The sequence below is a fragment of the Microtus oregoni genome, unplaced genomic scaffold, assembly GCF_018167655.1.
Source record: "Microtus oregoni isolate MIOR12 unplaced genomic scaffold, Mior012 000014F_ref0000157, whole genome shotgun sequence".
NCBI lineage: Eukaryota > Metazoa > Chordata > Mammalia > Rodentia > Cricetidae > Microtus > Microtus oregoni.
The window spans coordinates 17,506,726-17,534,036 of NW_024543073.1; the positions used below are offsets into that span (position 1 = coordinate 17,506,726).

At 43.3% G+C, this 27,311-nt stretch overlaps 1 protein-coding gene across 4 annotated transcripts in view; it reads left to right on the forward strand.

Annotated features, from left to right (window-relative positions):
- The window catches only part of Arhgef28 (Rho guanine nucleotide exchange factor 28), a 291,354-nt gene that overhangs the window by 210,296 nt on the left and 53,747 nt on the right, over window positions 1-27,311 (forward strand). For all 4 annotated transcript variants that reach the window (XM_041663279.1, XM_041663280.1, XM_041663282.1 and 1 more), the window contains 11 exons: window positions 411-453; window positions 3,500-3,623; window positions 3,888-4,020; window positions 10,751-10,806; window positions 11,777-11,825; window positions 13,624-13,768; window positions 13,852-13,979; window positions 15,557-15,697; window positions 19,282-19,529; window positions 23,819-23,941; window positions 25,201-25,318. In XM_041663279.1, the coding sequence (XP_041519213.1) occupies window positions 411-453; window positions 3,500-3,623; window positions 3,888-4,020; window positions 10,751-10,806; window positions 11,777-11,825; window positions 13,624-13,768; window positions 13,852-13,979; window positions 15,557-15,697; window positions 19,282-19,529; window positions 23,819-23,941; window positions 25,201-25,318 (1,308 nt within the window). The remainder of the gene's footprint in view (window positions 1-410; window positions 454-3,499; window positions 3,624-3,887; window positions 4,021-10,750; window positions 10,807-11,776; window positions 11,826-13,623; window positions 13,769-13,851; window positions 13,980-15,556; window positions 15,698-19,281; window positions 19,530-23,818; window positions 23,942-25,200; window positions 25,319-27,311) is intronic.

Consider the following 27,311-nt stretch of genomic DNA (forward strand, 5'->3'; position numbering starts at 1 on the left):
TCAAGGTGTCCATGGAGCTTTGCTGAAAAGCAGCAGCTTATCGATCACCTGTGTTGGGGGTTGGTGTTACTAATAAAGGGTGGTGTCCAAGTGAGAAGTACCCTAAATTAGCCAGTTTTCCATACTGTTTGCAAACCACGGGCTTCCCTTTGTTGGGGCTAACACACTCCCTGAAGTTACTGAATTGACCTCTTCTCCTCCAAACCAGGGAAAGCATTAAAACCTCACATGCAGAAGGTCAGTTCTCGCAGGTTTTCTAACTGATAGCGTACAAAATTAATTATATCTAATTAAATTAATTAGTCTTAAAGTTTGGTGAACATGTGCATCTCAGACTGACAAGTGGCTGCTGTCTGTCTTAGCTTCCTTATTAATTAATTGATTAATTTATTTGTGTGTGTGCCTTACAGAACAGAGATCATATAGTTTTACGGAGCCACCAGGAGAAAAAAGGTACGTTGAGGGTTCTCCTTTCTTTGGGGTCTACTGACCTGTCTTTGCAAATGTCTGTACATCACTTTTCCTCTGTGTCCTATAGTTGGTGAGAGGTTTCTGTGTCATAAGCTACCCAAGACCTGTTGTTCCCTCTCTGGAGTCAGTATAGCCAGCCAGATGTGATGTCTGTTTTCCATCCTCAGGGGTACAGGCTGCAGGGCTGGGGACAGGGGGTTCTGTTTTAGGTTCTTTTCAGGTCTGAACATCTCAAGGGGCTGTGAGGACCTCAAGCTTCACTTGTTGCAGGATTTCTCTGCCTCTGCTCTACCTCTAGAAGACTCTCTGTAGCTCCAGTTGCTCAGGTGGTTGTGGAAAGCCCAGAAACTTGCCTGCCCTGCCCTCTGTGGTTCTCTGCCTAGCAGTGTTGGGCCTGATGCAAGTGCTGCCTTCAGCACCGCCAGGCTTCTGCTTAGTATGTAGATCTGAGGCTTGAAGCGCAGGCTGCTGTCTATCCCATGTAAAGCTGGTGCCATAGCCAAGCCTGGGAAGAGACCAGGATGCAAGTGGGAGGGAGGGCTGAGTTCTATTGGCCTTGAACACCTAGCTGGTGTTATTAGCCCTGGACTTGCTACAGAGCAAGTGACAGAAATGGCAGTCAAGGTGGGCTTTACAGGCTCTCTGGGAAACAGTGAAGCAGTTTTCACTTTGGTGGCATGAATCCTAGCACTCTGGAATCTTTTAACATCTAGGTGAAGATGAGTGTTTTGCTTTAAAACCTCCCGATGAAAGTAGCGGTAAGAAAACGGCAGTTTGGGTTCATTTATATTGTTTTAGACAAGAATAGAAAGTTCCAGATACACGAACACAGGAAAACTAAGAATGCCATTGAAGGAGGGGGTGATGACGAGGATGGCATTAACAAAGATGTTGATGACAATGGTGACAGCCGAGGCAGTAGTAACTGACAATTCCTGGGTGATCGTGTGGGCCTCCTGCTGTTCTAAGCAGTTTATATTTAAAAAGTCTGTTCCAAACACTGTAATTTGACAATCATCTAGGTTGTCAATTCCCTGTCTTCAGAATCCTGTCTTTCCAACAGTTGTAGTAATAGGAGGTTGATTATTAAGACATTTTTTTAAAGTAAAATATTTCCATTAGGTGGTTGAAAGATGAGAAGAGCCATTTTAGCACTTGGTCAGGTCACAGCTTGTACAGTAGTGTCCCCTGCATGGCTTGTGTGAGGGAAGGGCCTTTCTTATCCCTTGTCGCTCTGTTTTCCCTCTCAGTCTTACCCCTCCCACTCAGACACTTAGAGGGCACAGTCGGGCACAGCAGGGTAGATCTGTCTTCTCCCTGACTCCATTCCTGGTGTCTTGTTGGATCTGCTAAGAAGCTCCCCAGCCGCACCTGGTGCTTTGCCTTAGTCATGGTGTAGGTAACTACTCAAGGAACTTCCTTCTCTGGAATTCTCTTACTTAGACCAGTCAGTTTCTGAAGAAAAGAACATATCTAAGGTAAAGGAGGACTTACCCCAGACCTTGTAGCCTTATTGCTACAGACAGGCCATTTCTCACTTCACTGATGATTATATAGTACAGATCATCATTATACCAACGACTATCCATTTTAAATTAATTACATCTAATTAAATTAATTAGCCTTAAAGCATCTAAGTGTTAAAGGAAGTCCTAGTACATTGATTCTCAATTTTCATAGTGGGAACTTACTTTAATACCTTGAATCCAGTTCACTGAAAATAATAGGTTATCGATAAAATTGAGTAAGGTTAAGATTTGAAGGTACATATTCTTGATACACTTGAAATATGTGTTTACCTGTTGAAAAAGGTGTCACAGAGGTTTCTGAAAAATAGGGTTTGTAAGACTTTACAGGGAGAAATCCCATTGGTCATCGACCTGATATCAGAAATAGAACATTTTTGTTTGGGGATATTGAAAAGAACTTCTTCTGAGTTTTGTAAGTTTAGAAGTGTTTTAAACCAAGTCAGTTCTTGTCCAAAGCAGTGGGAATACAGCATAGTCGATTTTGGTTAAAACACAGAATGACCCAATCTCCTACACGTGCAGAGAGGCAGCACCCCTCCCCCATTCTCATGACCCAACAGTAGCTTATGTGTGTGCTATCCACTCTTCTATCAGGCTGGGTGGTGGTTCTAATGCCTGAATAGCCCATCTTTGTTTGTTAACACTTAGATTTAAGTCTCCGCTACTCTGAACCTAAGGGTTGAAGGCCAAAGTTTTACAGCATTCTGAAGAACATGGTATGGGGAAGTCAACTTACAGATTTTTAATTAAAGACTAATAGTTTCTTGACAAAGCCTTCTGGGATATGGAGAACAGAAATAGATTTGAGGAACCAGGGATTAATTTTATTTTATTTGGGATAGTTCAGTCTGACTCTTCTAGGAATGGCTGTATGAACTAGGGGAACGGAAAATGGCCATGGTGAAGTTACTTCTGGTGTGTAGCCTGTGTAGCCTGGGCTCCTCCACAGCTTAGTCTCAAGGTGCAAACCTGGCTGAAGGGAAGAGGCTGAACCTACAGATGCATAATCTGTTTCTCAATTGGTGCCCGCCAGGAAAACGCCTGTCTACTAAAAACCACCCCTGTGTTCCCAAGATAATAAAATCTACTTCCCTACTGCCAGTTATTCGGCTTCTCTGTGTCTCAGGAAATTTCTGTTGTCATTATGCAGGTGGATGAGTTTTTTTCAGGGTAAGATTATCCAAGTTTATTTCCTAATTATTTCAGTATAATTTCAGGAATATAGGAAAGTTGAAGCAAGTGTATAGCAACTACTTCTTTTTGTTGGATTCTGCCGTTGTTAGCATTGCTAGACAGTTGCTTTATCAAATCTAGTCACCTGTTCATCCCTCTATAAGATAGACTTTTAATTATGAAGTTGCTATTTTTTCTCTTCGCAACCATTTAAATCCAAAAAAGTTTACCCATGTCCATACAGACATATGCACAACCACATTTCCTGATGCCCTTTGGCCCCCTTTAGGCCTCTAACACCTGGTCACAGAGTCCTTTCTTTGTAGAATTCAGGAAGAAGAATGGGACGAATACATTATTCCTGCAAAATCTGAATCAGAAAAGTACAAAGTGAGCCGGACGTTCAGCTTCCTCATGAACAGGATGACCAGCCCTCGGAACAAATCTAAGGTAATCCAGGGTGTGTGCCTACCGGCTGTAGAGTGTAGGCAGCTTCAGTCCTCAGCAGTCAGGAGAGTTTCCACACGTGTCCCCTTTAGGCCACCCACCTTTGCCTGAGTGTGTTCCTTTCTTACGGATTCCTGGCAGGTCGTTGGGAATGTTACGGCAGCTCCTTCAGGGGTCAGTCTGTGTTGATGCCTGAGTTCTGTAAGCATTCCCACTGACAGCTGTCTCCTTTGTCCATTCCCTCCCACTTTTCTGCTGCTTCTGAAGATGAAAAACAAGGAAGCCAAAGACAAAGAAAAACCGAATCGGCACCAGTTTGTCCCAGGAACCTTCTCAGGGGTTCTGCAGTGCTCGGGTTGTGAGAAAACACTTCTGGGGAAAGAGTCACTCCAGTGTGCCAGTAAGTCCTCGAATCCAGTGTGTTATGAGTTTTCTCTCCATCCTGCAAGCTTCCCAAGGGTAAAGCCTCTGCCAGCACCCTTACACAACCTTCTCTCTCAAGGGCTGTAACATGAGGGCCTTCTTGTTGGGGGTTCCTGTCCTGCCCAGTTCCCACAGCCAGTAAGCTCCAAAGAAAATCACACAGAGAGTCTACATTAGGTTATAAACATTAGCTCAGGCTTCTTATTAACTCTTGTAACTTATATCATTATTATCTATGTTAGCCACATGGCTCAGTACCTTTTTCAGTGGGGCAGGTCACATCCTGCTTCTTTGGTGATCTGGGCAGGAGTCAGAGAAGAGCTTCCTTCTTCCCAGCATCCTCCTGTTCTCATTGCCCCACCTCTACTTCCTGTCTGGTTTTCCCACCTCTACTTCCTGCCTGGCTATTGGCCAATCAGCATTTATTTAAAGCGTGATTGACAGAATACAGACAATTCTCCCACACCAGAGGGCCTCATGTATCACTGAGCTGTTTGTCTTGCCGTGGTCAATACTGGTTGTTTGGTACTTTTCATCTGTGGTTAATGACTTTCTTACATCCAGGCCTATCAACCTTGCTGTCTGCTGAATATCTCACTGCTTTTGAATGTTGCATGCCTAAAACTGAGCCCTTGCTCTCAGCTCAGTGCTTACTAGCAAGCCAATCCTCCCATCACTCCAGACAGATACTCATGACAAGATTTTAGAGGATTTGTCCATGACTCCCATTTCTTATGTGTGACAGCCAGTCCTTTAGCAACTCCACTGGCTCTGTTTACAGTGTGTATTTCAAGCCCATGCACTTGTCAACCCACCACTGCTCTCACTGCTCTGAAGCCACCATTCCTTTAGGTCCCTTATACTTTTGCCACCTCTGTTGGTTTGTTTTCTATTGCTGTGATAAGCACCATTGATCTGGACAAGCAGGTCATTGACAGGAAGAAGCAGGGGATCAGAAAACAAAGAAGATAGGAGAAGTTTTGGAATCAAGAGATATTATATAAGCTGTGATATGCCGAACACGTTTATTAAGAAGTATGGCATCTTACATATATAGTTTTCAGGGGAAAATGGGACAGATTCGGCAAAAAAAAAAAAAAACAACAAACTATCATACAATGGAAAGAAATCAGCAGGAAGCTGATCAAGCAATTTTGCACAAAGGGAACAAAGGATATCTCAGGTGTGTCAGAGACGAGTGCACAAAGCCTTGGGAATTAACCACAGCCCTTCAAGGGGGCAGGGAAGTTGAGTCTCAGGATCCTGAAAACTGTAGCTCCTCCAAGGCCTTGGCCCAAGCCATTACTGGCCTTGCCAAGCATATCTGGGTTTAGGCAAGGAACTGAGTTCCTTTTCTATGCATCAGGGCCACAGGGAAGGTCCTGGACCAGCCTGGCCCTCAATACACCATGACCAAAAGCAGCTAGAACAGGAAAGGGTTACCTACCTCATGCATCCTGATCACAGTGCATCATCAAGGAAAGCCAGGACAGGAGCTCAAACAGGGCAGGAACTGAAGCAGAGACCATGGAAGGATACTGCGTACTGGCTTGTTCTCTGTGGCTCACTCTGCTTGCTTTTTCTATAACTCAGGACCACCTATCCAGGGATAGCAATGCCCACAAGTGGGCTGGGCCCTGCCACATCAATCATTAATTGTAAAAATGCCTATAAGCCAATCGATGGAGACAATTTCTCAATTGAAGTTTCCTCTTCCCAGATGACTTTAACTTGAGTCAAACTGACAAAGAAGTAACCAGGACACAAGATAAGGCTATTCTTAAGGTATCTGCCCAGGAGAGGGGATCCCTAATGTCTTACAGTCGCTGCAAAGCTCTTTAAGACCTGGCCTATTTCCTTTCTCTCCCCTTTCTCCCTTTGTTCTGGCCACAGTCATCTTTACTGTTTTTCCAACAAGCCAGCATCTTGTTTTAGTGCCTTTTGTCTTTGAGGCTCTTCCTTCTGACCCCTGTAGATTGTTGGGTAACACCCCTCAGACATGACCACCTTGTGTCTAGCTTGTCATTTCCCTCATCATTAAATCCCGGGCCCTATAATTTACCACCATCGATGCCGTGGCATAGTCTCCATGTCATTTTCCTTGGCTGTCTCTGTCACCATAAATGCTGGAAGGGGAAAGGGAGGCAGGGCATAGTAATTTTTCATAACCCCCCAGATGCCGTCACAAACTCGACCCTTAACATTTAGGTTTAGTTTTCCTTAGACTGCTAAGGAAAACAGATGCATAAGTAAGACCCACTCCTGTTGAGTTCATTAAGTGCATCTTGATGACATCTTGGTGGAAGCCAGAAATTGCTGAAAGTACCTCAGACATGCTCAGTTATCAAATCTGTCATGGCTTTAAAAAAATAAGTATGTAAAGACTTACAAAAGATATATGGCTTCAATAGAAGCTTAAATTGTCTAAAAATTTTCCATATGCAAAAACTTTGCTTTCAATATATCATCATTTTGTAAGTATTTAAATTGTATAAGCTAATGAGTTTATTATGGCATTTCATACATGTATATAATATACTTGCTGTAATAGGAGCTGATCTATACCCGAAATAACAACACACAAATTGTATTCTTTTAAACACTGCTTGGCCCATTAACTCTAGCCTCTTACTGGCTAACTCTCACATCTTGCTTAACCCATTTTTATTAATGTGTGTAGCACCACGAGGTGGTGGCTTACCGGGAAGCTTTTAACCTGCGTCTATCTCAAAGAGGAGAGTTATTGTGTCTGCTTCACTTCCCTTCTTCCCAGCATTCTGTTCTGTCTACTCCACCCACCTATGTTCTGACCTATCAGGCCAAGCAGTTTCTTTATTAATTAACCAATGAAAGCAACAGATAGACAGTGACCCTCCTCCATCAACTTGCATCATTTTCAGTTACCTACTGTCATACTCTGCTACCCCGTCTCACTGTTACCCTCCTCCACTCTTTCATATTTCTATTGTTTTCTTTAATTACTATTTTTACACGTATGACACATATAAATATACGGCTACAACCGGAGTCCATTTGGTGTTGCTCTTGTTTTGAGCACTGACACTTGGCATTGGATAGCCCCTTAGAGGGCTCTTCCCCAGGGAGGTCTAATTCTCTCTCTCTCCACATTCATTACTTAGTCGCTTCTAACCCTAATGAGGTTGCATCAGTTTTTAATGCTGGGATTTTGCTTGATGATTCTATCACGAGTCTTCAGTCATTTCTCATCATATACTTAGGTTTCCTATATTTTCAAAACATAGACGAACATGTGTTTTCACATACCTCTGTCTACATTGCTGATTACTCCCTTAGATTAAATTCTGCAGTCTGTATGCAAGCTGAAGTGTACACTCGCTGTTTCTCTCTATACCACAGTGGTTTTTAGGATTAGTTTGGGGACTTCCAAGGTTTTCACTGGAAGGGGGAGTGTTGGTCACTTAAACTTGAATTAACCTTACATTTTTGACATTGAGTAGTAGGCAGACTTTGACAGTCTCTTCTGTGTTGGGTGGATAATCATCTTCTATGTGTTTGGTTAATAGCTTCAATCTTACAGAAAGATATGATGTGAAACAGTACATTGTAGAGCTACTCAAAATCTTAGTGTCATTTTTTTCTGTGAGATTCTGAGATGCTAACAGTTCATAAACAAGGCAATTCTGTAACATTCTCATGTATGCCTGAGTTCAATTGCTTGTGTTTTGATACGACATTATGTGGTGCACAGACCCTCATGAATGAATTCATTGCAGATGAACTTTAATTAATATTGTTGCACTTTGATGTCCTTTCTTGCCTTTTGTACTGAGTTTTGAATGTCTCAAATTAATGTTCCTCTTGCTTTTCCTTTCTTTGTGTGTCTCTTAACTGTTTCTGTGGTTTTTATTTGGCGTGTATGTCTTCAATTTAGCTAGAGAGAATCTGTAATGCAACTGAAAATTGCGTTTTTATAACAAAGGGGTTTTCTTATTTACATTTAATTTTACTGCTGCCAACTATCTTTGACAATTCCTGGCTGTTTTCCTTGCTGTCTGGCTTGGGGCTTTAGACCATGTGTTGCTTGCTTTTATCGTCTCCTGCAATTTGGCACAATAAGGGCTCTTAATATCTACTAATGATAGTGTTATGGCTACGTAAGGCTCATAACTTAATACAGTTTTATCTTCCTTATGTGAGCCTCTTTCCCCCCTCCGTTAGTATTCCCAATTGTTGTATTATTACATTTTCTTTCATACTGTAGGCTGAACATTTCAGGAATGACTTCATTACTTCAAGAGCAATTCAATGTTTTCGTTCTATTCTGTGTGTATACTTACAATAGCTTTGAAAACCCTCCTCCCTTCTTCTCTCCCTCCTGTCCTTCCTTCTTTCTGTTCTTTCTTCCTTCCTTCTTTTGTTTTGTTCATCTCTGGTCTCTTGTAGCCTAGGCTGTCCTCAAACTTACTATGTAGCCAAGGATACTTTGAACTCCTCCTGCCTTCCTCTCCCAAGTACTGAGAATACAAATGTCTATCACCAAGCTCAGCTTTCTTTCTTTAGCCTGGGTCACTGCTTACTTTTAGGCTAGAGAGATGCCTCAGTTGCTAAGAGTGAATGCTGCTCTTGCAAAGGACCTGAGTTTGGTTTCCAGAACCCATACTGTAACCAGCTCCAGAGGGATCTGATGTCCTGGCCTCCATGAGCATCTTCACTCAATTCAGCATTCCCACATGCAGGCACATAAATGTGATTAAAAATAAAAATAAATCTTCAAAAATGAAAGAGAAAACCTTTCGCCAATCCATTCTTCAGTCTTTACTTCTGATTCTCCTCTCAGGCTCAGATGGGATGGGATAGTTTAATGAAACCTAGGCACTTTGTTTACGTGGCTAAATAAAACTTTAGTCCAAAGTTCAAGCTTCCATCTACAAGGGCCAGCGTAGTTGAGTATTAACTGCTGCCTCAGGAAAATCTGATGCCTGAGTGACCCGAATCCCTTGTTAGTAGCCCCACTTCTCTCTACCTATACGCCAAAGTACTTTTAACTTTTTCATCTCGCAGATATTGTCAGACTGTGTCTATTATTTTTATTAGGAAATAGTGAGACTTTTCATTTCGCCCTCGAGCTTGCTCGGTTAGCTTCAGGAGATTCTCTTCTGTGCACCTCGGGCTCTGATAGCTCTGGTTTCATCTTTTTTGGCTTCTTTCTTAGACAAGGGTCATCTCTGGGATCTGCCTTTGTCTCTTTTATAATCACGACCTTCTTCTTCACATCCTGAAATCTTTGAAGTTTGAGTTCACATAGCACATAGTTTGATATCATGGTCACATGGACCTGTGTCTGTCCAGTTGGAAATCTGCTCCTGCTGTTCACCTGTCTGGCAGTTTCTGCCTCACAAAGCCCCGCCCCCTCTCATAGGCTGTTGACCCACCCACAGTCCTGATCTCCCTACATGCCTTTGGCTTTGATTTCATAGACACATCTTTGCCTGCCCTATCAGAAGCACATCTCAAAAATCTACATTTTCCATCTCTGTCTCCAGGCCCAAAGCCCAGAGGCTGGCTCTTCCTGTACCCCCCCCCCCCAAAGCTTTGTTCACTGGCGTCTCAGAACCTTCACTTTTCCTTTTCTTCTGTTTGGTTGGAAATAAGAGGAAAGAAAATGGGTTTCATCTGGAGAGCCAGTATATAGAGCTGCCTTGCTCTGCTCACTGGCATTAGCTAGTCGACGGAAATGCCCCTTTGGACAGTTTGAGGCTGAGTCTCTGGCCTGGCTCACAGTGGCCTGCAGGGTCTTCTGCAGTGTGGCGTGACGGGCTGAAATGGGATCTTATGGATCAACTCCAAAGACATTTCAGTTACAGACTATGGGCTCTTTCTGACAGAGGTAGTGTAGGGGTGGGCAATTTGAAGGTGACAAGGAGGATCGGAAAGGAGCATGACAGCCTCCAGACTACAGCCCCCATGGACACCAGTGTACATGAAGACATCCTGGTCTCTGTCCCTGTGGGCAGAAAGCTTGTTTTTCTCTGGGGGAGGCTGTATGAGCCAGTGGCAAACCACTTTCATCTGATTTGCCTTTTAAAGATTTATTTTCATTTTAAATTATGTGTGTGGGGGGGGGAGGGTGAGGTGAGGATCTGTGTACTTGTGAGTGCAGCTGCCTGCTGAGGCCAGAAGAGTGGGGCTGGAGTTCTAGGTGGTTGTGAACCACTGGCCGTAGGTTCTGGGAACTGAATTCCGGTCCTTAGCAACTGCAGTGTGTACCTTTGACTTCTAAGCCGTCTCTATAGAAATTTCTTCCAGTTGAAGCTGACATGCATTGTTTTTCTCGGTCAGCATTATTGCCAGCTCATTTCTTCCCATCCCCCTAGACAGTTTGCCCGATGCTAGAGTTGAGGGCTATCAGTCAAGCCTCAGAAATCCCCGAGAACACAGTACATACAATAGGAAGTGAGCTATCAGGCAGACCCAGAGGGGTTCGGTACACAGCTGTATGCTTTCTAACTTATAAGGTCATTACAGATGATGACAGATTGTCCTCAAGGGACTCAAAGTTCCCACGTGTGCTTATGCTTGTGTGGGGCTATGCATCATTTAAATATTTCACTTCTTAAATATGTGTCCTTCTTGGTGTCGTTTTTATAATAACTAATAAAGTGTGATGTGACCTTATCTTCAGATGCATTTAAGTCAGATGGAAATGTCTGTGTCTTCTATTTCAGACTGTAAGGCGAACACACACAAGGGCTGCAAAGATGCTGTGCCTCCCTGTACCAAGGTAACTTCCCAGTCCCTGAAGAATATGTGTGCCCTGTGGCCTAGCTTGCTTACCTGTGTCGTCTGCTGCTGGACACCAAACTCTTAGGGCTATTGGACTTACCATATGGTGGTAACACATACTTAGAGTGTGTGACTATTGATTAACTGTCCATGTTTACCAGTAGAGAGAAGATCTGCTTGTGTTATTTGAGGTGAGCAGGCTAGGCTTTCTGCCTAGAGTCATATTCTCTAGCAGCCGTCATCAGAATCACCCAAAAGGCTTTAAAGACCTCAGCTTCTAGGTCCCCTCCCAGGTTTTCAGATTCTGTAAACCTGAATGGGTCCCGGGGATGTGTATTTCCAGCACATTCCCTGGAAGCACCGCTGTGGCTGAGAGCCTAGCTGGAGGCATGGAGCTAGGATGCATATTTGGGACAAGGTTATAAAGATGATGACAGTTACACTTCCAGTCCTTTGTGGCCACTCCACCGTTGAACGTGAGGTGTGTGTGAATTTGAGCAGGACCCTCCTGCAGTGTGGAGGTGGTGGGGTGGTCGTCACGGAGCCCTGTGTTAACTGATACACTTAAGGGTTGATGTAGAAGGTGAGACAGCAGAGTTTAGGGTGGTTTTCCCCGGAAAGAGGAGTATGACGAGGTAGAAAGACACAAGAGAAGCAAGGCAGTGTGGGTAGAAGGGCCTCTTTCTCCACGGCTTGGCCGCATGAGCCATAGACGTTGGTTGTCTAGAGCCTTCTGAGCACTGAGTATTCATGAGGCTCATCCCTCCTTCTTCCTGGCACATTGCCTGGTCGCCACACTCTGCTTTTGTTGCATTTACTGTTTTCTGCTTTGAATTCTTCCCTGAAATGAATAAGATAATGACTATGGAGTAGATAAGAAACCTATGCTGTGTAACCATGTGTACATTCTTGTAGCCAAGTGGTGCTTTGATCTTATTTTATGTGTCTCTAATAATTTTTTTTACTAGAAATTCCAAGAGAAATACAACAAGAACAAACCACAAACCATCCTTGGAAGTAAGTGTTGTGGGAAAATGACAAGAACTTTTAAAAATGTAATGCATACCATACTTTTTCCATTATAAAACTACCTCCTGCGTTTGTTTTCTCATTTGTCCAGTGGTTTCTTCTTCATAACATATGCATGGTGCAATTTTTACCTGGGTAAAGAAGTCAAGAAGGATATAAACTTTTTGGTCAGCCTATGAGTTTCTGCATCATCTGTAGAGCGTGGCCTGTGTATCACAGGGACTGTATGGAAATAGTATTACCTGACGGGTCTCAATTCTAATGGTGTTTATTAGAATATAGCCTATTGATTTAATGACTTTGGGGGTAGGCAGAGGCATTGCATTGAATGTACATGTTTTGATGTTTTTCTAATAGTAGCATATGTTCACCTGTAGAAATACATGCTAAAACCTCCTTATGATTCACACAGTTTAGTGGAAAAGAAGTCTTTGGCTTTGGAATCTCTTTATTTTCATTGGTCCCTGTGGTCCAGTGTTATGGAGACCCCATGCTTGGTTTAGTTGCATTTGAGGCTTGGACTTTTTAGTACCTTTAGTGTGATGCTGAAATTATAAAGCATGCTGAAGTTTTATTTGTCTATTTCCAAATCTGATGACTCTGTTCTTGTTTTAATTATACACTGCTGAGATTTAAATAGTTTCTCTTGAAAACAACCAGGAACCTTGAACAATTCCTTGTGTTACAAGCGAGGAGCCAGCCACACTGACATAGCCTCAGTTTGAAAAACACTTGCTTTCCCTTGAAAGCATTTGTAGTTTCTTCTCTCTGGGGTTGCTTTGTGTGATAAGTGGCAGGAATTTTAAGTGCCTGGTCACTTTTCACTTCAGCGCTTTAACAAAGTGTGACTGGCATCTTGGAACCCACTCTGGTGGGGACAATAGGTGTACTAAGTCATGGTGACGTGCTTTGGGTGTGGTGCTATGCACCTTTGTTTGAGCTTCTCTTGTCACTCGGTCCTCTGCTTTGGCCTTAGAAATCTCTTGCCATCAATTCTGAGGTGCTTCTCATTTTCATGAAGTTAAATGGGTGACTAAAAAGGTGCTCAGAGTTTGGAAATTTGAATGTCTTCTGCTCCTCTTCTTCCTGTGGAATTCACGGGACCAAAGCGGAGATGTATACATTTCCTTGTTACATCCTGGCATCTATGTAAACACTTCTCCCCTTTGCTCCAGAGTGTGGACTCAATAGCTACAACCCAAAGGGTCTGAAATACCCACTCAGGGTTATTTACAGTTCTTCCCAAACATAAATGTGTCCATGCCCGCTTGTTTTCAGTGTATAGAGAAAACAACATGGCTGGGCTTTGGGCTTTGTTTGCCCGGGAGTGTTGTTCCCTAAGGAGTGGACTCTCCAGCATCATTCCTTTCCCTTTAGCTGCCCTCTCTGGGTGCACATGCTTGTTTACACACACTGTATGTATTTTGCCAACAGAGCTAATGACACCTTGTGTCTATTTAAAGCTGGCTTCGAAGAGCACAAGCAGTGGTTTATGGGAAAGCCGGCTGGTCCTTCCCCATTCCATTCATCTGTTTGCTTGGGTCGCCCCAGACATCCACAGTCTCCCAGGGGAGGTGTGGAAGCAGGCCGGCAGCATGGGTGTTGGAAGGGTGAGAAGAGGAAGGGACACGTGAAAGGTGCCAGGCAGTGTCAGAGAGACCCGTTTCAAGGCTGGGCCATGGCCCGTGGGAAGTGGCTGCTGGATGGTGTACCTGTCCGGATCGCCTGTGGCTTTCTTGCCTTGTAAATGCTGCCCTCACACATAAAGTGTCCCCTGTGATTCCAGGCACCTCACTTAGAGACGTCCCACAACCGGGACTCTCCTTGCACCCGTCCTCCTCCATGCCAATCGGACTGCCAGCCGGACGGAAGGAAGCTGCAGGGCAGGTGCACCCGCTGTCCAGAAGCGTCCCGGGAACCACTTTGGAGAGGTGAGGCTCAGTGGCCTGCTTTGCTCTCATGGCCCAGGGTGGTTGCGGGGGGGCTAACTCGTGTCTCCCTTTCTGTCTCCCAGCTTCAGGAGGTCAGTGACATCTTTGGAGTTGGAGGGGGACAGTACCAGCTGGCGAAGCAGATCTCATTCTGATGAGCTATATCAGTCCATGGGCTCTTCCCCCTCCACAGAGTCCTTCATGATGGAAGGTGAGAAGATGGGGTGGAGCACTCCCGTCTCTGTGAGCGTTTACTGAAGGGAATATTTTGTGCAAGAAATGAGATGGGGTGTGTTATTTTGTTCTTTTTCTCATGTTTCTGTGTGTGGTATGCATATATGTGTATATGTATATTGGTCCCATATGTGTGGATACTCATGTATGGATAAGAGAGCATATATGTGGAGTCCTAAGATTGCAGAGGCCACAGCCTGCTTGCCTGGCTTTTGCATGGGTTCTGCACACCAAACCCTTTATCTGCTGAGTCGTCTCCTTGGTTCTCTGCTGCTCTGTAGAAGTTGTATGGTATCTGCCTGAAGTAGAACCTACTTTTCTTAAGGGTCTCAAGAAAACCCGAGTGTAGGAAAGTGACTTGTTGGGGGTGTGGAGGACGGAGGGGAGAGGTTACAGTACTCAGGATGTACTTTAATGTTTGAATTGTCAAAGACCAAATTCAATAAAAGGTTTTTTGTTTTTGTTTTTTTAATGACAACTTAGTCTTGAGGGACGCAGTCAGGAGTGACTGAGGAGTTAAGAAGCAGTTTTTAAATGGAGACATTCCTAAGAGATAGGTGTAATGAAAAGAATGAGATGCGCTGTGGGGGGGGGGGTCATGGGAAACGTGGCACAGCCATTGGGAGAATGGAGAGAATGAATCCCCCACTCGAATACGTATTTAATTAAGACAGCTCCTGCCCGGACCACTGTGACATGGGCCCCACCTGTTGTCTGCTGCTTCTAGGAAACAAAGCATTTTGGAGAGGGTTTTATAGGATGTAATTCAAGATGGTGGACTGTTTGTTGTTTTCAGGTTGCCTCGATGAATAAGGAAGAGGAGAACTTCCACATGGAAGAGGAGAACTGGGTAGACAGCGTTGACTCAGTTTCTCCTCTGTTTTCCTAAAGCGTTGTCACCTCACTTTTACAGCCACCAGTTGGGATCTCTCAGGAGCATTGTTTAGGGCAAATAGGCTTTGGTTTCCCTGAACGGTGTTTGTTCATTGTGTGTGTGTGTGTGTGTGTTTCTTTTCCTGAAAGGTGTTTGTGTGTGTGTGTGTGTATGTGTGGTTCTTTTCCTGAACGGTGCATGTGTATATGTTTAGCTCTATTAGAAAAGTTTTTACCTGCAGGACTTAAGCCTCCCACTGTGTTTTGCATTTTGCCAAGTCGAGGGTAAACGGAGTGGACACGTTCAAATTCAGATGTGAGTAAACCATGTAAAACAACCCAGGCAAAAAGCAACAGTGAGGTCAAGGCTCTGTAAACAGGGCATGGGCTGGGAAGATTACTGAATCAGACTCCAACAGAGTGGGCCCAAACCAACCAAGGCATCTCCAGTTTTCCTCACCTTCCTGCAGCTGCTGTCAGATGCTGCTCTTCTTCACTCTCGTGGCAGCTGTGCTGGACCCTTTCACCCCTGGTTTGCAGGTGCTCCACACCTGCCTGCACTGTAGCTTCTTGCTGGGGCCTTCCTGTGCTTCTAGCAGGTTCGAGCCTGAGAGCCTGCTTCTTGGCAATCTCTTTGTGATTGGCGTATGGCGCACCGTGCTTCTGGCTTTTCTTTTCTAGATGTTGTGGATTCTTCTCTGTGGAGCGACCTCAGCAGTGATGCCCAGGAGTTTGAAGCCGAGTCTTGGAGTCTTGTGGTGGACCCTTCCTTTTGCAGTAGGCAGGAGAAGGATGTTATCAAAAGACAGGATGTCATTTTTGGTAAGCATTTTAAATATGCTTTGGGGGCAGAAGTACTGGGTTTGGAGGAGAGAGCATGGACGGTGATACTGTCTAGACCTGAGTTCAAGGCTGGTTTTGTCATTTTCCACCTAAATGGTCTCAAACAAACTATGTGGCTCACCTGAGCCTCAGTCTCCTCATTTGTAAAGCAGGGATAATAATATTCAGGTATAAAATACGGTTCCAAGGCTTAAATGCAGCCTTGCATGTACAAATATCAAGGAAATTTGATTTCCCATACCCTTAGCAGATCTCCTTGAGTCTGGCCTCTAGATACTTCTCCACTTCTTCCTGTTTGAGCCACAGTAAACTCTCACATTCTTGCTGCAGATATTACAGTTCTGCATGTGGCCTACGGTTGACCATTTGTGCCTGTAGAAACTGTCTGGGCCTGAGGCTGGGTGAGGACAACATTTGTGTGCTGCAGTCTTTAGTATCAAGCTCAGCTGCACTGAGATGTCACCATGGTGCGCTTCTGGGAGTGAAGGCAATCTGAAGTAGAAACAGCTAATTAGGACAATCCAAAGCGTGAAGAACGTACTAAAAAGTAGTCTCAACAAGACACCCCACTTTGTAGCTGAGACAGGGTCTTCATTCTTTTTGGCCTATGTTTTCCTGTCCTCTGTTAAGAGGTGCCTTGTTCATCTTCAGTAGGGGTGGAGGATGGAGGTTGGGGGCAGAGTTTCACCAAGATTAGGAGGTACTAGGGGGTAGGCTTCGGAACCTTCCAGGGGCCTTGGGAGTCACATCACAGGAAGATAACAGGATGATGCTCCCCTTTTTAATGTTTGTTAGACGATAATATTATTTAATATGAAGAGTGCTGCCATGTCTCTTCAGTCTCGGGTCACCCTCACACACTGTGAAGCTCAATGTCACCAAACAGGTGCATTATCTCAGGTCATGTGGCCTCTTGGTGTCAGAAAAGTTTGACCCGCAGGGAAAATCTTTCCTTTCCCTTCTGTTCCTCATTGCTTTCCTTTTAAAGATGAAGAAAGCTGGCATGGTGGCTCCTGCCAATAACCCCAGCACTGGGCAGGATTGAGCATCTCAGACCTCCTAGCTACCCAGCACCATTCTGTCCCAAACCCAAAAGTAATGGGAAATGAACAAGGGCCAGAGAGTAGCTCGGTGGCACAGTGCTTTCCTAGCATGCTCTGGATTTTGTGCTCAGTGTCACCCTCCCACCACCCCACACACAGAGGAGGAGGGGGAGTACCCCTCAACACATACAAGGGGGGGATAGTATTCCTACCCCTTCAGTCATAATGAGTAAATTAGTTAAAGGATTAAATGTTATGATAGGGTAAGCCAAAGGGGCGCTAACAATGCCGAAGGAAATACGGATTCTTTGAAGTTGTGGGTCTCAATGAAAGAGATTTGTGCCTCCGATGAAGTAGGATGCTGTATTTAGACCTATTTCCCCTTCGTGGCTGATACTTTAGATTCTGTCCCCAAACATGGGGTAGTTGGGAGCTTGTGCAGAGCTTTCGTATTCCTACATGTTGGGGGTTACTGTTTTCTCTCACAGTGGATTTGAAAAGTTGAGATATAATCTATATACCATAAAATTACACCCCATATGTAATCAGGTGGGGCTCAGTATATTCCCCAAAGTTGTGGAGCCATTAAGCCTTCCAATTCTAGGATATTTGCATCACTTCCAAAAGAAACTTAATACCCGTTAGAACTCACTTCTCAGTTCTCTTTTTCCCTCTGGATTTGGGCAACTGCTAACCTACTCTCTGTCCTTTGCCTCTACAGTCAGTCTCTCTCTCTCTCTCTCTCTCTCTCTCTCTCTCTCTCTCTCTCTCTGTCTCTTTGTGTGTGTGTGTGTGTGTGTGTGTGTGTGTGTGTATCCTGTTACTTTATATGATGTTTGAAGAATCATAGTATGTACTTCATTCCTTTTTAAAGTCAACTAATATCCCATTTTGTTTATCTGGTCATTAATGGATGTGCATTTCATGTTGTTTCTTTTCTTTTTCCTTGAAAGTCATATGGTAACTTCATTTTAACTTCTTAGTGATTGCAGGCTGGTTACTAAGGCAGCTGAAGTATCTTACATCCTTGCCAGTGTAGGTGGTTCTAATCGCTCCCCACCTTCACCTTTGCCAACATGTGTTTATTCTCTATCTTTTCTTCCTGTAATTAGCTCAGTATACGTGACATGCTGTGTTATTTTGGTTTTGATTTGCACTTCCCCACTAAGGATATTGAACTTGGTTGGGGGATGATGAGGATTAGGGTGGGGGTGGGGGTGAGGGCTGTGATGAAGGTGGGGTGGGGGTGGGGGTGAGGAAGGGAATAATAATCTCACACAAAGCTTTTTGCCTTAGAGACAGGGCTTCTACCACTAAAGTTAATCCTCACCCCTGTTGAGCATCTTTTTTTTTATATTTATTTATTATGTATACAATAGTCTGTCTGCATGTATGCCTGCAGGCCAGAAGAGAGCACCAGACCTCATTACAGATGGTTGTGAGCCACCATGTGGTTGCTGGGAATTGAACTCAGGATCTTTGGGAGAGTAGGCAAAGCTCTTAACCTCTGAGCCATCTCTCCAGCCCCTGTTGAGCATCTTTTTGGATACTTAGTGATCATTTGTTTGTTTTTGAAGTTTTATCTACTAAATTGCTTTGCCCATTTTTGAATTATTGAAGACATTTAGTTAGAACACTTTTCATACATGCACATGATATTATATATATGATATATAATCTAAATTCTATCTTTTATACATATATAATTATCATTTTCCTCTGGAAAAAATGAATTTTGAAAAATGATTTAGTGAGAGAAAGAATCTACTATCATAAAGCCTTGGGAAACTTTATTACATTGAGTTTATTTCACCAAGTTATTTCATTTCAACTATTTGATTATGCATGCACTCAACACAAACAACAAAGAAAGACTTTTTTTCAACAAGCTGTTATATCTTATAGAGCATTGGCATGGGAGTTGAAGCTGTTGGAAACATTTGACCCTTAGCTGCTTTACTTGGCTTTCATTTGTGGGTCCTCTTCTAATATCTGGGCAATTAATATTTGTAGTGTAAATAAGATTTTAATCATCACTGACTTTTCTTTGGGGGAAAATGGTCCTGATAGTCTTAAACATTCCTTCATTTTTATTAGTGTAATGTAGAATTGCATTGCAAGAGACATATATGGGGCTTTTTGTTTGTTTGTTTGTTACAGAGAAAAATTTGATAGAATTATTTTTATTTTAACTGGTATTATGTATGTCTCTCTAACTCAGTGCATGATCAAAACCTGAATTTGCATATGAAGGAAGTTACTAGCATTCGTCAAGAGGGTGAATAAAAGATATGAAATGACAGAAAGATGATTAGATGCTCATTACTATTTAGTATGTCCATCTGTCTGTCCTGTCTGTAAAACGTGACTTGGAAGGGTGTCGGCAAATAAGATCTGTGATTCTGAATTCTTTTCTTTGAAATATCTGTTCTTGAGTGTTCACAGGAGTGTAGGAAAGGCTGCATGACTGGCAGACATGTTACACAGCTCATTTGGGTCATGCATGTGCTCACATTTCAGAGCTGATGCAGACGGAGGTGCACCACATGCAGACACTACTCATCATGTCTGAGGTCTTCAGGAAGGGCATGAAGGAGGAGCTGCAGCTGGACCACAGCACAGTGGACAAGATCTTCCCCTGCTTAGATGAGTTGCTGGAAACCCATAGGCATTTCTTCTTCAGCATGAAGGAACGCAGGCAGGAATCCTGCATGGGTAACGACAGGAATTTTGTGATCAACCGAATTGGAGATATTCTGGTACAGCAGGTAAGAAGGGTGTCAAAGCTGGTCTCAGAATCCTAAATGTTTGCAGGAACACCCCTCCCCTTAGATTTTTTTTTTATTTTATATGTCTGAGTGCTTTTTCTGCATGTATATCTGTGCACTATGTGCTTGCCAGGTGCCCACAGAAGTCACAATACGGTGTCGATTCCTGACACTGGAGTTACAGATGGTTGTGAGCTACCGCGTGGGTGACTGAGATCTCCAGCAAGAGAAACAAGTGCTCTTAATCACTAAACCTTCTGTCCATCTTTGGTTTGCAGACTCTTTATTGATTAAAAATCCTTGGAATTATGAAATTGATTTCTTTATAGTTTTTCCTATGTGGGGGCCATGGGTTTTCTTTTATTGGGTGTTGTTTGATCCTGGCTGTGTAACAGATGTTAGGTAGCTCCTGACCACCAATGACTACCTCTTCTATATGGCTTGGGTTATTCTGTTGTCTCCAGCAGATCGCATAGCCGTAACTGAATCGCATGGATTTTTTGATGGGAGAGGGGGCTTCTTAGAGCATAGGTCCTCCAGTGTGGCTTCAAGTCAAGCTCTGGCTCACCCTAGGAAGAAGGATATAAATGTTTTATAGTTAGCCTAGAAGACAACATAAATAAATCTCACTTCAGGGATTTGGGATTTTGGGGACATTGCTGAGAATAGGCTGTGCAGTTGGTGAGTACAATAGCAGCAGCAGAATTTCACAACGGCCTTGGCTCTTTCTGAAGGGGTTCTTGTGAAAAGCATGCTCACCCAGAGTGAAGTAGCATTTTAACATGGAAGAAACTATGTTCCCCGTGTGTCTTGTTTAATTGTCATAGCATTGTGAGTCGGGTGCCATTTTCCCACTGTATAGATATAGATGTAAACACTAGGGGCAATGACTTTCTCTAGCCTTCACACATCTCACAGGCGATGTACCTGGGACAGAGATCAAAATCCACTCTATCATCAAGATGAGCCAAGAATTTTAGCAAAGGGCAGGAAAGCCTTTGCTGTCACAATTGTGAATCCCAGCCAGGGCGGGGGAATCTTTTCATTTGTTTATTGCCATAGTCTAACAGCTATAGGGGATCCTTGGGCTTGGAGTTTTTATTTATTGAATAATTGACTCGGACAAACCAGGACGGAATTTAGTGGGCCGCCAGGTTTGGCCTGTGGCACTTGGGGAAGTGCCTAGATTTCTCCTCTGTTGCCTTAGCATGGCCTTTTCTGGGTAATGCCACCTTCTCTAAGGATTTCAGTTCTTTAAATGCTCTCCCTCTATCCTAGGTAGCCATGGAGATAAGCTGTTGGTCTGTATGTAAAAGAGGAATTGGATTTCCTGATGGTTTAGATATGATTAAATGCAGTATTTCTAGATGCACACATGGCAGGAGCTACTCTACATGTCTGACAATATAAGAGTCTGTGTTTGTAAAAGCTTTTCTTTAACCAAAGAGGAATCTGCTTTGTTGCTTATCCCCTGAGACTGTTTTGTCTCCGTGATCTCACGTGATCCATCCAGATAGGATGACATAAAGGACTTTGCGACTCAATTGAAATAAAAATGTCAGAATACAGAGAACATTCAAAACTGAACTGGAAGCTTTATAATTCTGTCATTTGAAATTACCTGAGTTTCTCTTTCATTTATAAATAATCATGATTTTACTCTTTTTAAACTCTAATCCTTGGAATCAGTTTTGTTCTTTTTTCATATTTAATGACAACATGTGTTTTTATTGGTTCTGTATTTATTTAATTTGTGTGGATAAAGCAGGGGCCAAAATTGGATCCTTGTCATCACCTGACATGGACTTACTTAGAGGCCTAACGGTTAGAGTCTAGATTTCTCTTTGGGGAAAAAGAGTGTGAGAGAAGCCTGGGCCTGTGTTCCTGCTCCTTGTTGGCATGTACAATGTGTGGCCAGAGTTCCTGCATAATCAGTTAGTACTGTCCTTAGAGGATGTTTTAGGAACAATGGAGGAGACAGTGTTTAGGGTATAGGAAGGCTGTACATCCTGGTGCAGAATGGGTCTATCCTGGGGTCTAACCAGACGTGTGCTTCAGAAGGCAGGGTGGAGTGAGATAGTACACAGTCAGCAGGAACTCACTGTCAGTGGAAATTGTTGCTAGGGCACAAACAAATCGTTTTTGTTGTGATTGTTGTTTTAACTTCAGGGACATAAGGTTTACCTGAAAGTTGTTGAAAATGAAGCTCAGCATTCTGTCTCTCAGTGGTTACCATAGGAGAGGGCTAAGATCTGAGATTTGCTACATAAAATTATAATTGTTTGCATTATCCCTCCTCCAGCTATAACATTTTCCCAAGCTATCACACCACAATCAGGACACTGACGTCTACACTATGAAGACAATGTTCTTCACACACCACAGTCAGGACACTGACGTCCACACTGTCAAGACAATGTTCTTATCACACCACAGTCAGGACACTGACGTCCACACTGTCAAGACAATGTTCTTCACACACCACAGTCAGGACACTGAAGTCCACACTGTCAAGATAATGTTCTTACCACACCACAGTCAGGACACTGATGTCCACACTGTCAAGACAATGTTCTTCACACACCACAGTCAGGACGCTGGTGTCCATACTGTCAAGACAATGTTCTTATCACAAGCTTTCCCCATTTACATTCCATATGCCTGGCTCCCTCTTACCCTTGCTCCCACCTCCTCTCTGAGTCCAGGAAACTCTGTATTTTTGTCATTTTCAACAGTGTTGTGTAAATGGAATGATGTAGTTTGTAGTCTTAGGGAATTGGCCCAGTTCTTTCCATCACATCAGTGGTTACCTATGTAGCTCATTCCTCCTCCTCCTTGTCTTCTTCTTTTCAAATTCAGGTTTTGACTTTGTCAGAATAAATCCCTAAAAATGCAATTTCTGGATTTCCTGGTTAGTTTTCTATGAATTTTGGAAGGGTGGGGTTCTTTAATTTTTATTTTTTTATGTCTCTCCTCTCCTATCTTTATATATCCATTGAAAGGCCATTCTTCCCCCATTGGAGCTGGCTTTGAACCTTTGCCAAAAAATATCTTGTGCATGCTGGGTTTCTGTTCTGTTCCGCTGAGTGCGTCTCTGCATCTTTCCATTCCAGCTTGGAAATGGGAGCTGTGGAATAATCTAGAAAATTGAGCACTGGTGTCTCCCTGCTGTACTGAGAATATTTTAGATTTTTTCTTTTCTTTTATTTCCTGTATACTGAAGAATAATTTTGCATATATTTATAAAAAGATAGCTATGATTTGGGTTAAATCTACGTTATCTATGGGAACAATTGACACCTTTATTATTCTGATTCTTCCATTCTTTGAACTTTGTAAAGCTCTCTGTTCATTTAGATTGCAAAAACTTTTTAAAAAATATACGTACATGGATGTTTTGCCTACATGTACATCTGTGAATTACTTAAGGTCAGAAGAGGGCATCCGACCCCCGGGAACTGAAGTTACAGAAAGGTGTGAGTTTCTGCGTGTGTGCTGGGAAGTGAACATCTTTTACAAAAGCAGCAAGTGTACTAAACTACTAAGCTGTCTAAGCCCCTAGTCATTTAGTTTCTTGAAGTATCGGTACTGTGTGTTGTTAGCTCTGTTTTAACCATGTGGCTTAAGGATCATCTCTTCAGACATATTTTCATCAACACAGATAAAACTGAGCAGAAGAGAAAAGGCCAAAGATGATGGAATGCATCTTAAAGACTTTTCTGAGGAGGCTTTCTGTCACAATGACCTTCCTTGTGGATGCGATCGTATAGAGCTGTTGTGGTTTTAAACCACAGCCAAATGAGGCAGCTAACCCTCCCAACTCTGCCTGTGTCTCTGGAGTTTATGAAGATCTCTCCACAGGTCAGGGTGATGGAAACATTCAGTCCACACCTTTCCTTTTCCCCTCTGTTAAAAAATTAGCATTTTGGTTATTCTCCTTCTCTGATCATGGCTAATGATCACCTGCCTGTGATCCGCTCATGATGTCAGACATCCGGTGTGAAAGTAGTACTACTACAGTTTTAATAAGTAAGTTGCATAAAAGTGAAGCAAACATTAAAGCACAGGTTTGACAACTGGCTGTTTGATAATTAGCCCAGTACAATATGATGCTGCTATGTCGGCCCTTGCTACTTCGTTTCCTTTTATTTTAATTTAAGAAGTGCCTGGGGGAAGGGGAGTGATTGTATTTGGGAAATTTGTGATGTTTGGAAATACAAAAAAACGTCATGTTCTTTCCTCTGTGCACGTAATGAAGTATTTCTAAACCGTCTTGGAAATGTGCTCAGTTTTCAGAAGAAAATGCAAGTAAAATGAAGAAGATCTACGGAGAATTCTGCAGCCATCACAAAGAAGCCGTGAGCCTCTTTAAGGAGCTCCAGCAGAACAAAAAGTTTCAGAACTTTATTAAGGCAAGTGCTGTTCAAGCTTAATTGCAGAGTGGGAGGCCACCGTGGGGTATTGTGCATGTTTGTGTTTTAATCATCTAAACAAGTTTCATATCGGCTCCATTTCTCAGGGGGAAGGAGAAGGAAGTGATGGGTTTATGGCAAAGATGGAAAGTCTAGAGAGTAGTAAGATATTCCTCCCAAAGCATTCTGTCTGCTGTCTGTATCTGTAACGTCAAATTCCCCAAGCCTGTGAGAATATTGGCAGGGTTCTGGGAAGTGGTTTCATACCTGGGCAAGTTGCATGTCTGAAAAATCAAAGCAAAAGCAAATAGAGAATCTGTTTATCCCATGGCTTTGCTTCAGAGTGGATTAATATGAACCAAATCCATGACATCATATAATTTCATCTACGTCTTTCTGAACACTTTTAAAGCATCGTGGTAACATTAGCACTTAATAAATTATCAGCCGTTTTCTGATATCTTCAATTTTCATTGTTCATCTTTTGAAATTGCGTTGGTCAGCTGGGACCTGGTCAAGGTTCATTGTTGTATATGGCAGATTTCTGTCTCTTCTTTATTGGTTTTTCAAGACAGGGCTTCTCTGTGTAACCTTGGCTGCCTTGGAACTAGCTCTGCAGACCAGGCTGGCCTCGAACTCACAGAGATCTGCCTGCCTCTGCCTCCTGGGAATTAGAGACACATGTCACTACTGCCTGGCTTGCAGTTATGTCTCTTAAATCTCCTTGACCTTGAATTCTCTTCCTTGGTTTTTCCCTACCTTTCTCATTTATTTATGGAAGAAATTTGCCCAAGCTTCTGGGTCCTGCATTCTTTATTTGTCATTCTATGAGTTCTACCAGATTCTCTTCCGGTTTTCTTTCTCACAAACATGTGCTGCGGGACTTAAATGTTTAGGAAAAGGATTGCCCTGTGACAAGAGACCTCAGGTGCCACAGTGTGTAATAGCAAAGATGGAGGAAGATATGTTAGAAAGGCAAATAGCAAGCATGCACACGTTCGTGATTGTTCAGAACCTTTGCTGATGCTGGACCCTGAGAGTTTGCTCATTTGGGGATTAGAAGTGCATCAGTGTGAGCTGAAACTCTCCATACCCTGGGCTCTGGTGATCAACAACAAAAGTACGAACTGCAATGACAATGTATGCATTTTAACTGATGGTGACAATGAAGTATGGACAAAGTATACAGTTGTGGATTTTGAATTGTAAATCCTTAAGTAAAATAATTGGTGTATATAAAAATGTCTATACTTTTCAAGATCCGAAACAGCAACCTTTTGGCCCGCCGCCGAGGAATCCCAGAGTGCATCCTGCTTGTCACCCAGCGCATCACGAAGTACCCGGTTCTGGTGGAGAGGATCCTGCAGTACACAAAAGGTGAGAGATGACTGCTGGGACGCTTTTGTTTCTCACAGGGTCTCTTAGCCTTCACGATGCTCTCATTGTGAGCAGGCTTCTAAAGCCTTTGAATTGGAATTCATTTTGAGAAATATGAGAAATTACTTTTTTTTAAATTACATTTATTTTGTGTGTGTGGGGAGAGACTAGATATGTTTATACATACACACACACACACACACACACACACACACACACACTAAATGTAATGTGTGATGGTCAGAGGAAAACTTGTAAAAGTTGGTTCTTTCCCTCTACCACTTATGGTTCTTTATGGTTTGATGCACGAGAGAATATGACAATGGTCTATAGAGAAAGCTTCGTTGATTTTGTTCTCAGCAAAAGAATGAAAACAAAATAGAGGCCTTTGAGTTTGCATCATGTGAATTCTCTTAACTTCCTACAACACTCTAGTGACAAAACTGTGTCCAGTAGTGTTAGCGCACCTTACTCCATCCATGCTTCAACCCGTGCCTCGTTCTTGGTAGGCAGAGTAGATGGCACCAGTGGGCTGCCCCACTTACAGTGCAAGCTGTAACTGTGAATTCTGCATCTGGACAGAGTCAGCATGGTGGCACAGAGGCCTCCTCCTTCTGGCAGGCGCTGTCAAAGGTTACTCCTGGAGCTTCTGGCCTTTGATTCATTTGACCATTGTGGCCCCGTGGTCCTCAACCTCACTAGCTGTCCCTTCACAAGGGAGTACATTTGCGTGCAGATGGGGAGTCGGTAGGTGTGAGTGGAGCTTGGTGGGGCAGGGTAGGGGCATTTGTAAAGGCTCCCCGGAGACTGGTGCTGCACCTTTTGAGTTTCAAGGCATTAGGGGACAGCGGTTTGCCAGCCTTTGAGCCTTCTCCCAGAATTACTCACGATTACTTGGTAATTCAACCTCACTTTTCTTTCCTTGGCTTTCCGAATTTTGAAATAGTTTCCTTAGAAGTAAATCTCCTTTCTGGAGGGGAAAGGCTCTGTCAGGGAGAGAGAAGCCATGAGGTGTGTGTGTTCTTTGGAAGGTAGCGAGAAAGACTCCTCCTTGGAGACACAGATATCAGGTGTGATCTTTAGATGCTCTGATCATGCTTGCATGAATCTGTACGCACGCTGAGAAGCTGGGATGTTTAGACATTTGGAGATCTGTTTGCCCTCCTCCTGGCTGATCTTTATAAATGTGTGTCCCGCAGCTGTAGGCTCTCAAGAGTCTCTGGTTCTCTGCCAGTTTTCTTTTTTCCCTTCTTCCCCTTCTTCCCCCTCCTTTTAGCTCTTCAGGTCCAGGCACCTGAGCAAATATCAACTAGCTGATCTTTATCATCAAATACAGAAAAGAGCTCAAGCCCCTTTCATCTGAGGTTTCCGGAAGCCATTCCAGGAGCTACTCCAGAGGCCTTCCTTAAGGTGGTCTGGAGGTGAGAGGCGTAGCCAGTGGTTTAAAGAACAACAGATGATAGTCTTGTTCTGTGTAGATAAACCTGGCTGGTTTTCTTGAGGCACAATACAGGGCCTCAAAATACGTTCATTTCCTTCATAATCAAAAGAAAAGAATAATGGGGCTAAATCACTTTAATTAGAATATTAAAATCCTCAATTTCATGCTAATATATCCCAGAAGGCAAATGAGTCTGGGGTGTTTAAATCACCCTGCGGCTCCATTTCAGAGGACGTGAGCATGACCCCAAGGCTGGGTTCAGTCCTTAGAAACACAGTGAAGGGTTTACTCGCTTTCCTGTTTCTAGGACAGGAGGAGTGCCCAGGTCAATCCATGGTCCCTGCTTAGATTACATTTGATCCATTTTGTTGCTGTGACAAAATAACCTGATGAGAAGCAGCTTCAGGAAGGGGCTGTTTGTCTCTCAGTTTGAGGGGACACCATCTGTCATGATAGGGAAAGGCATGGCAGTCGTGGTGTGAGGTTGTGGTATAAGGTCGCTGGCCACATTGCATCTGCAGATGGGAAGCTGAGATACATGAGTGTTGGCAC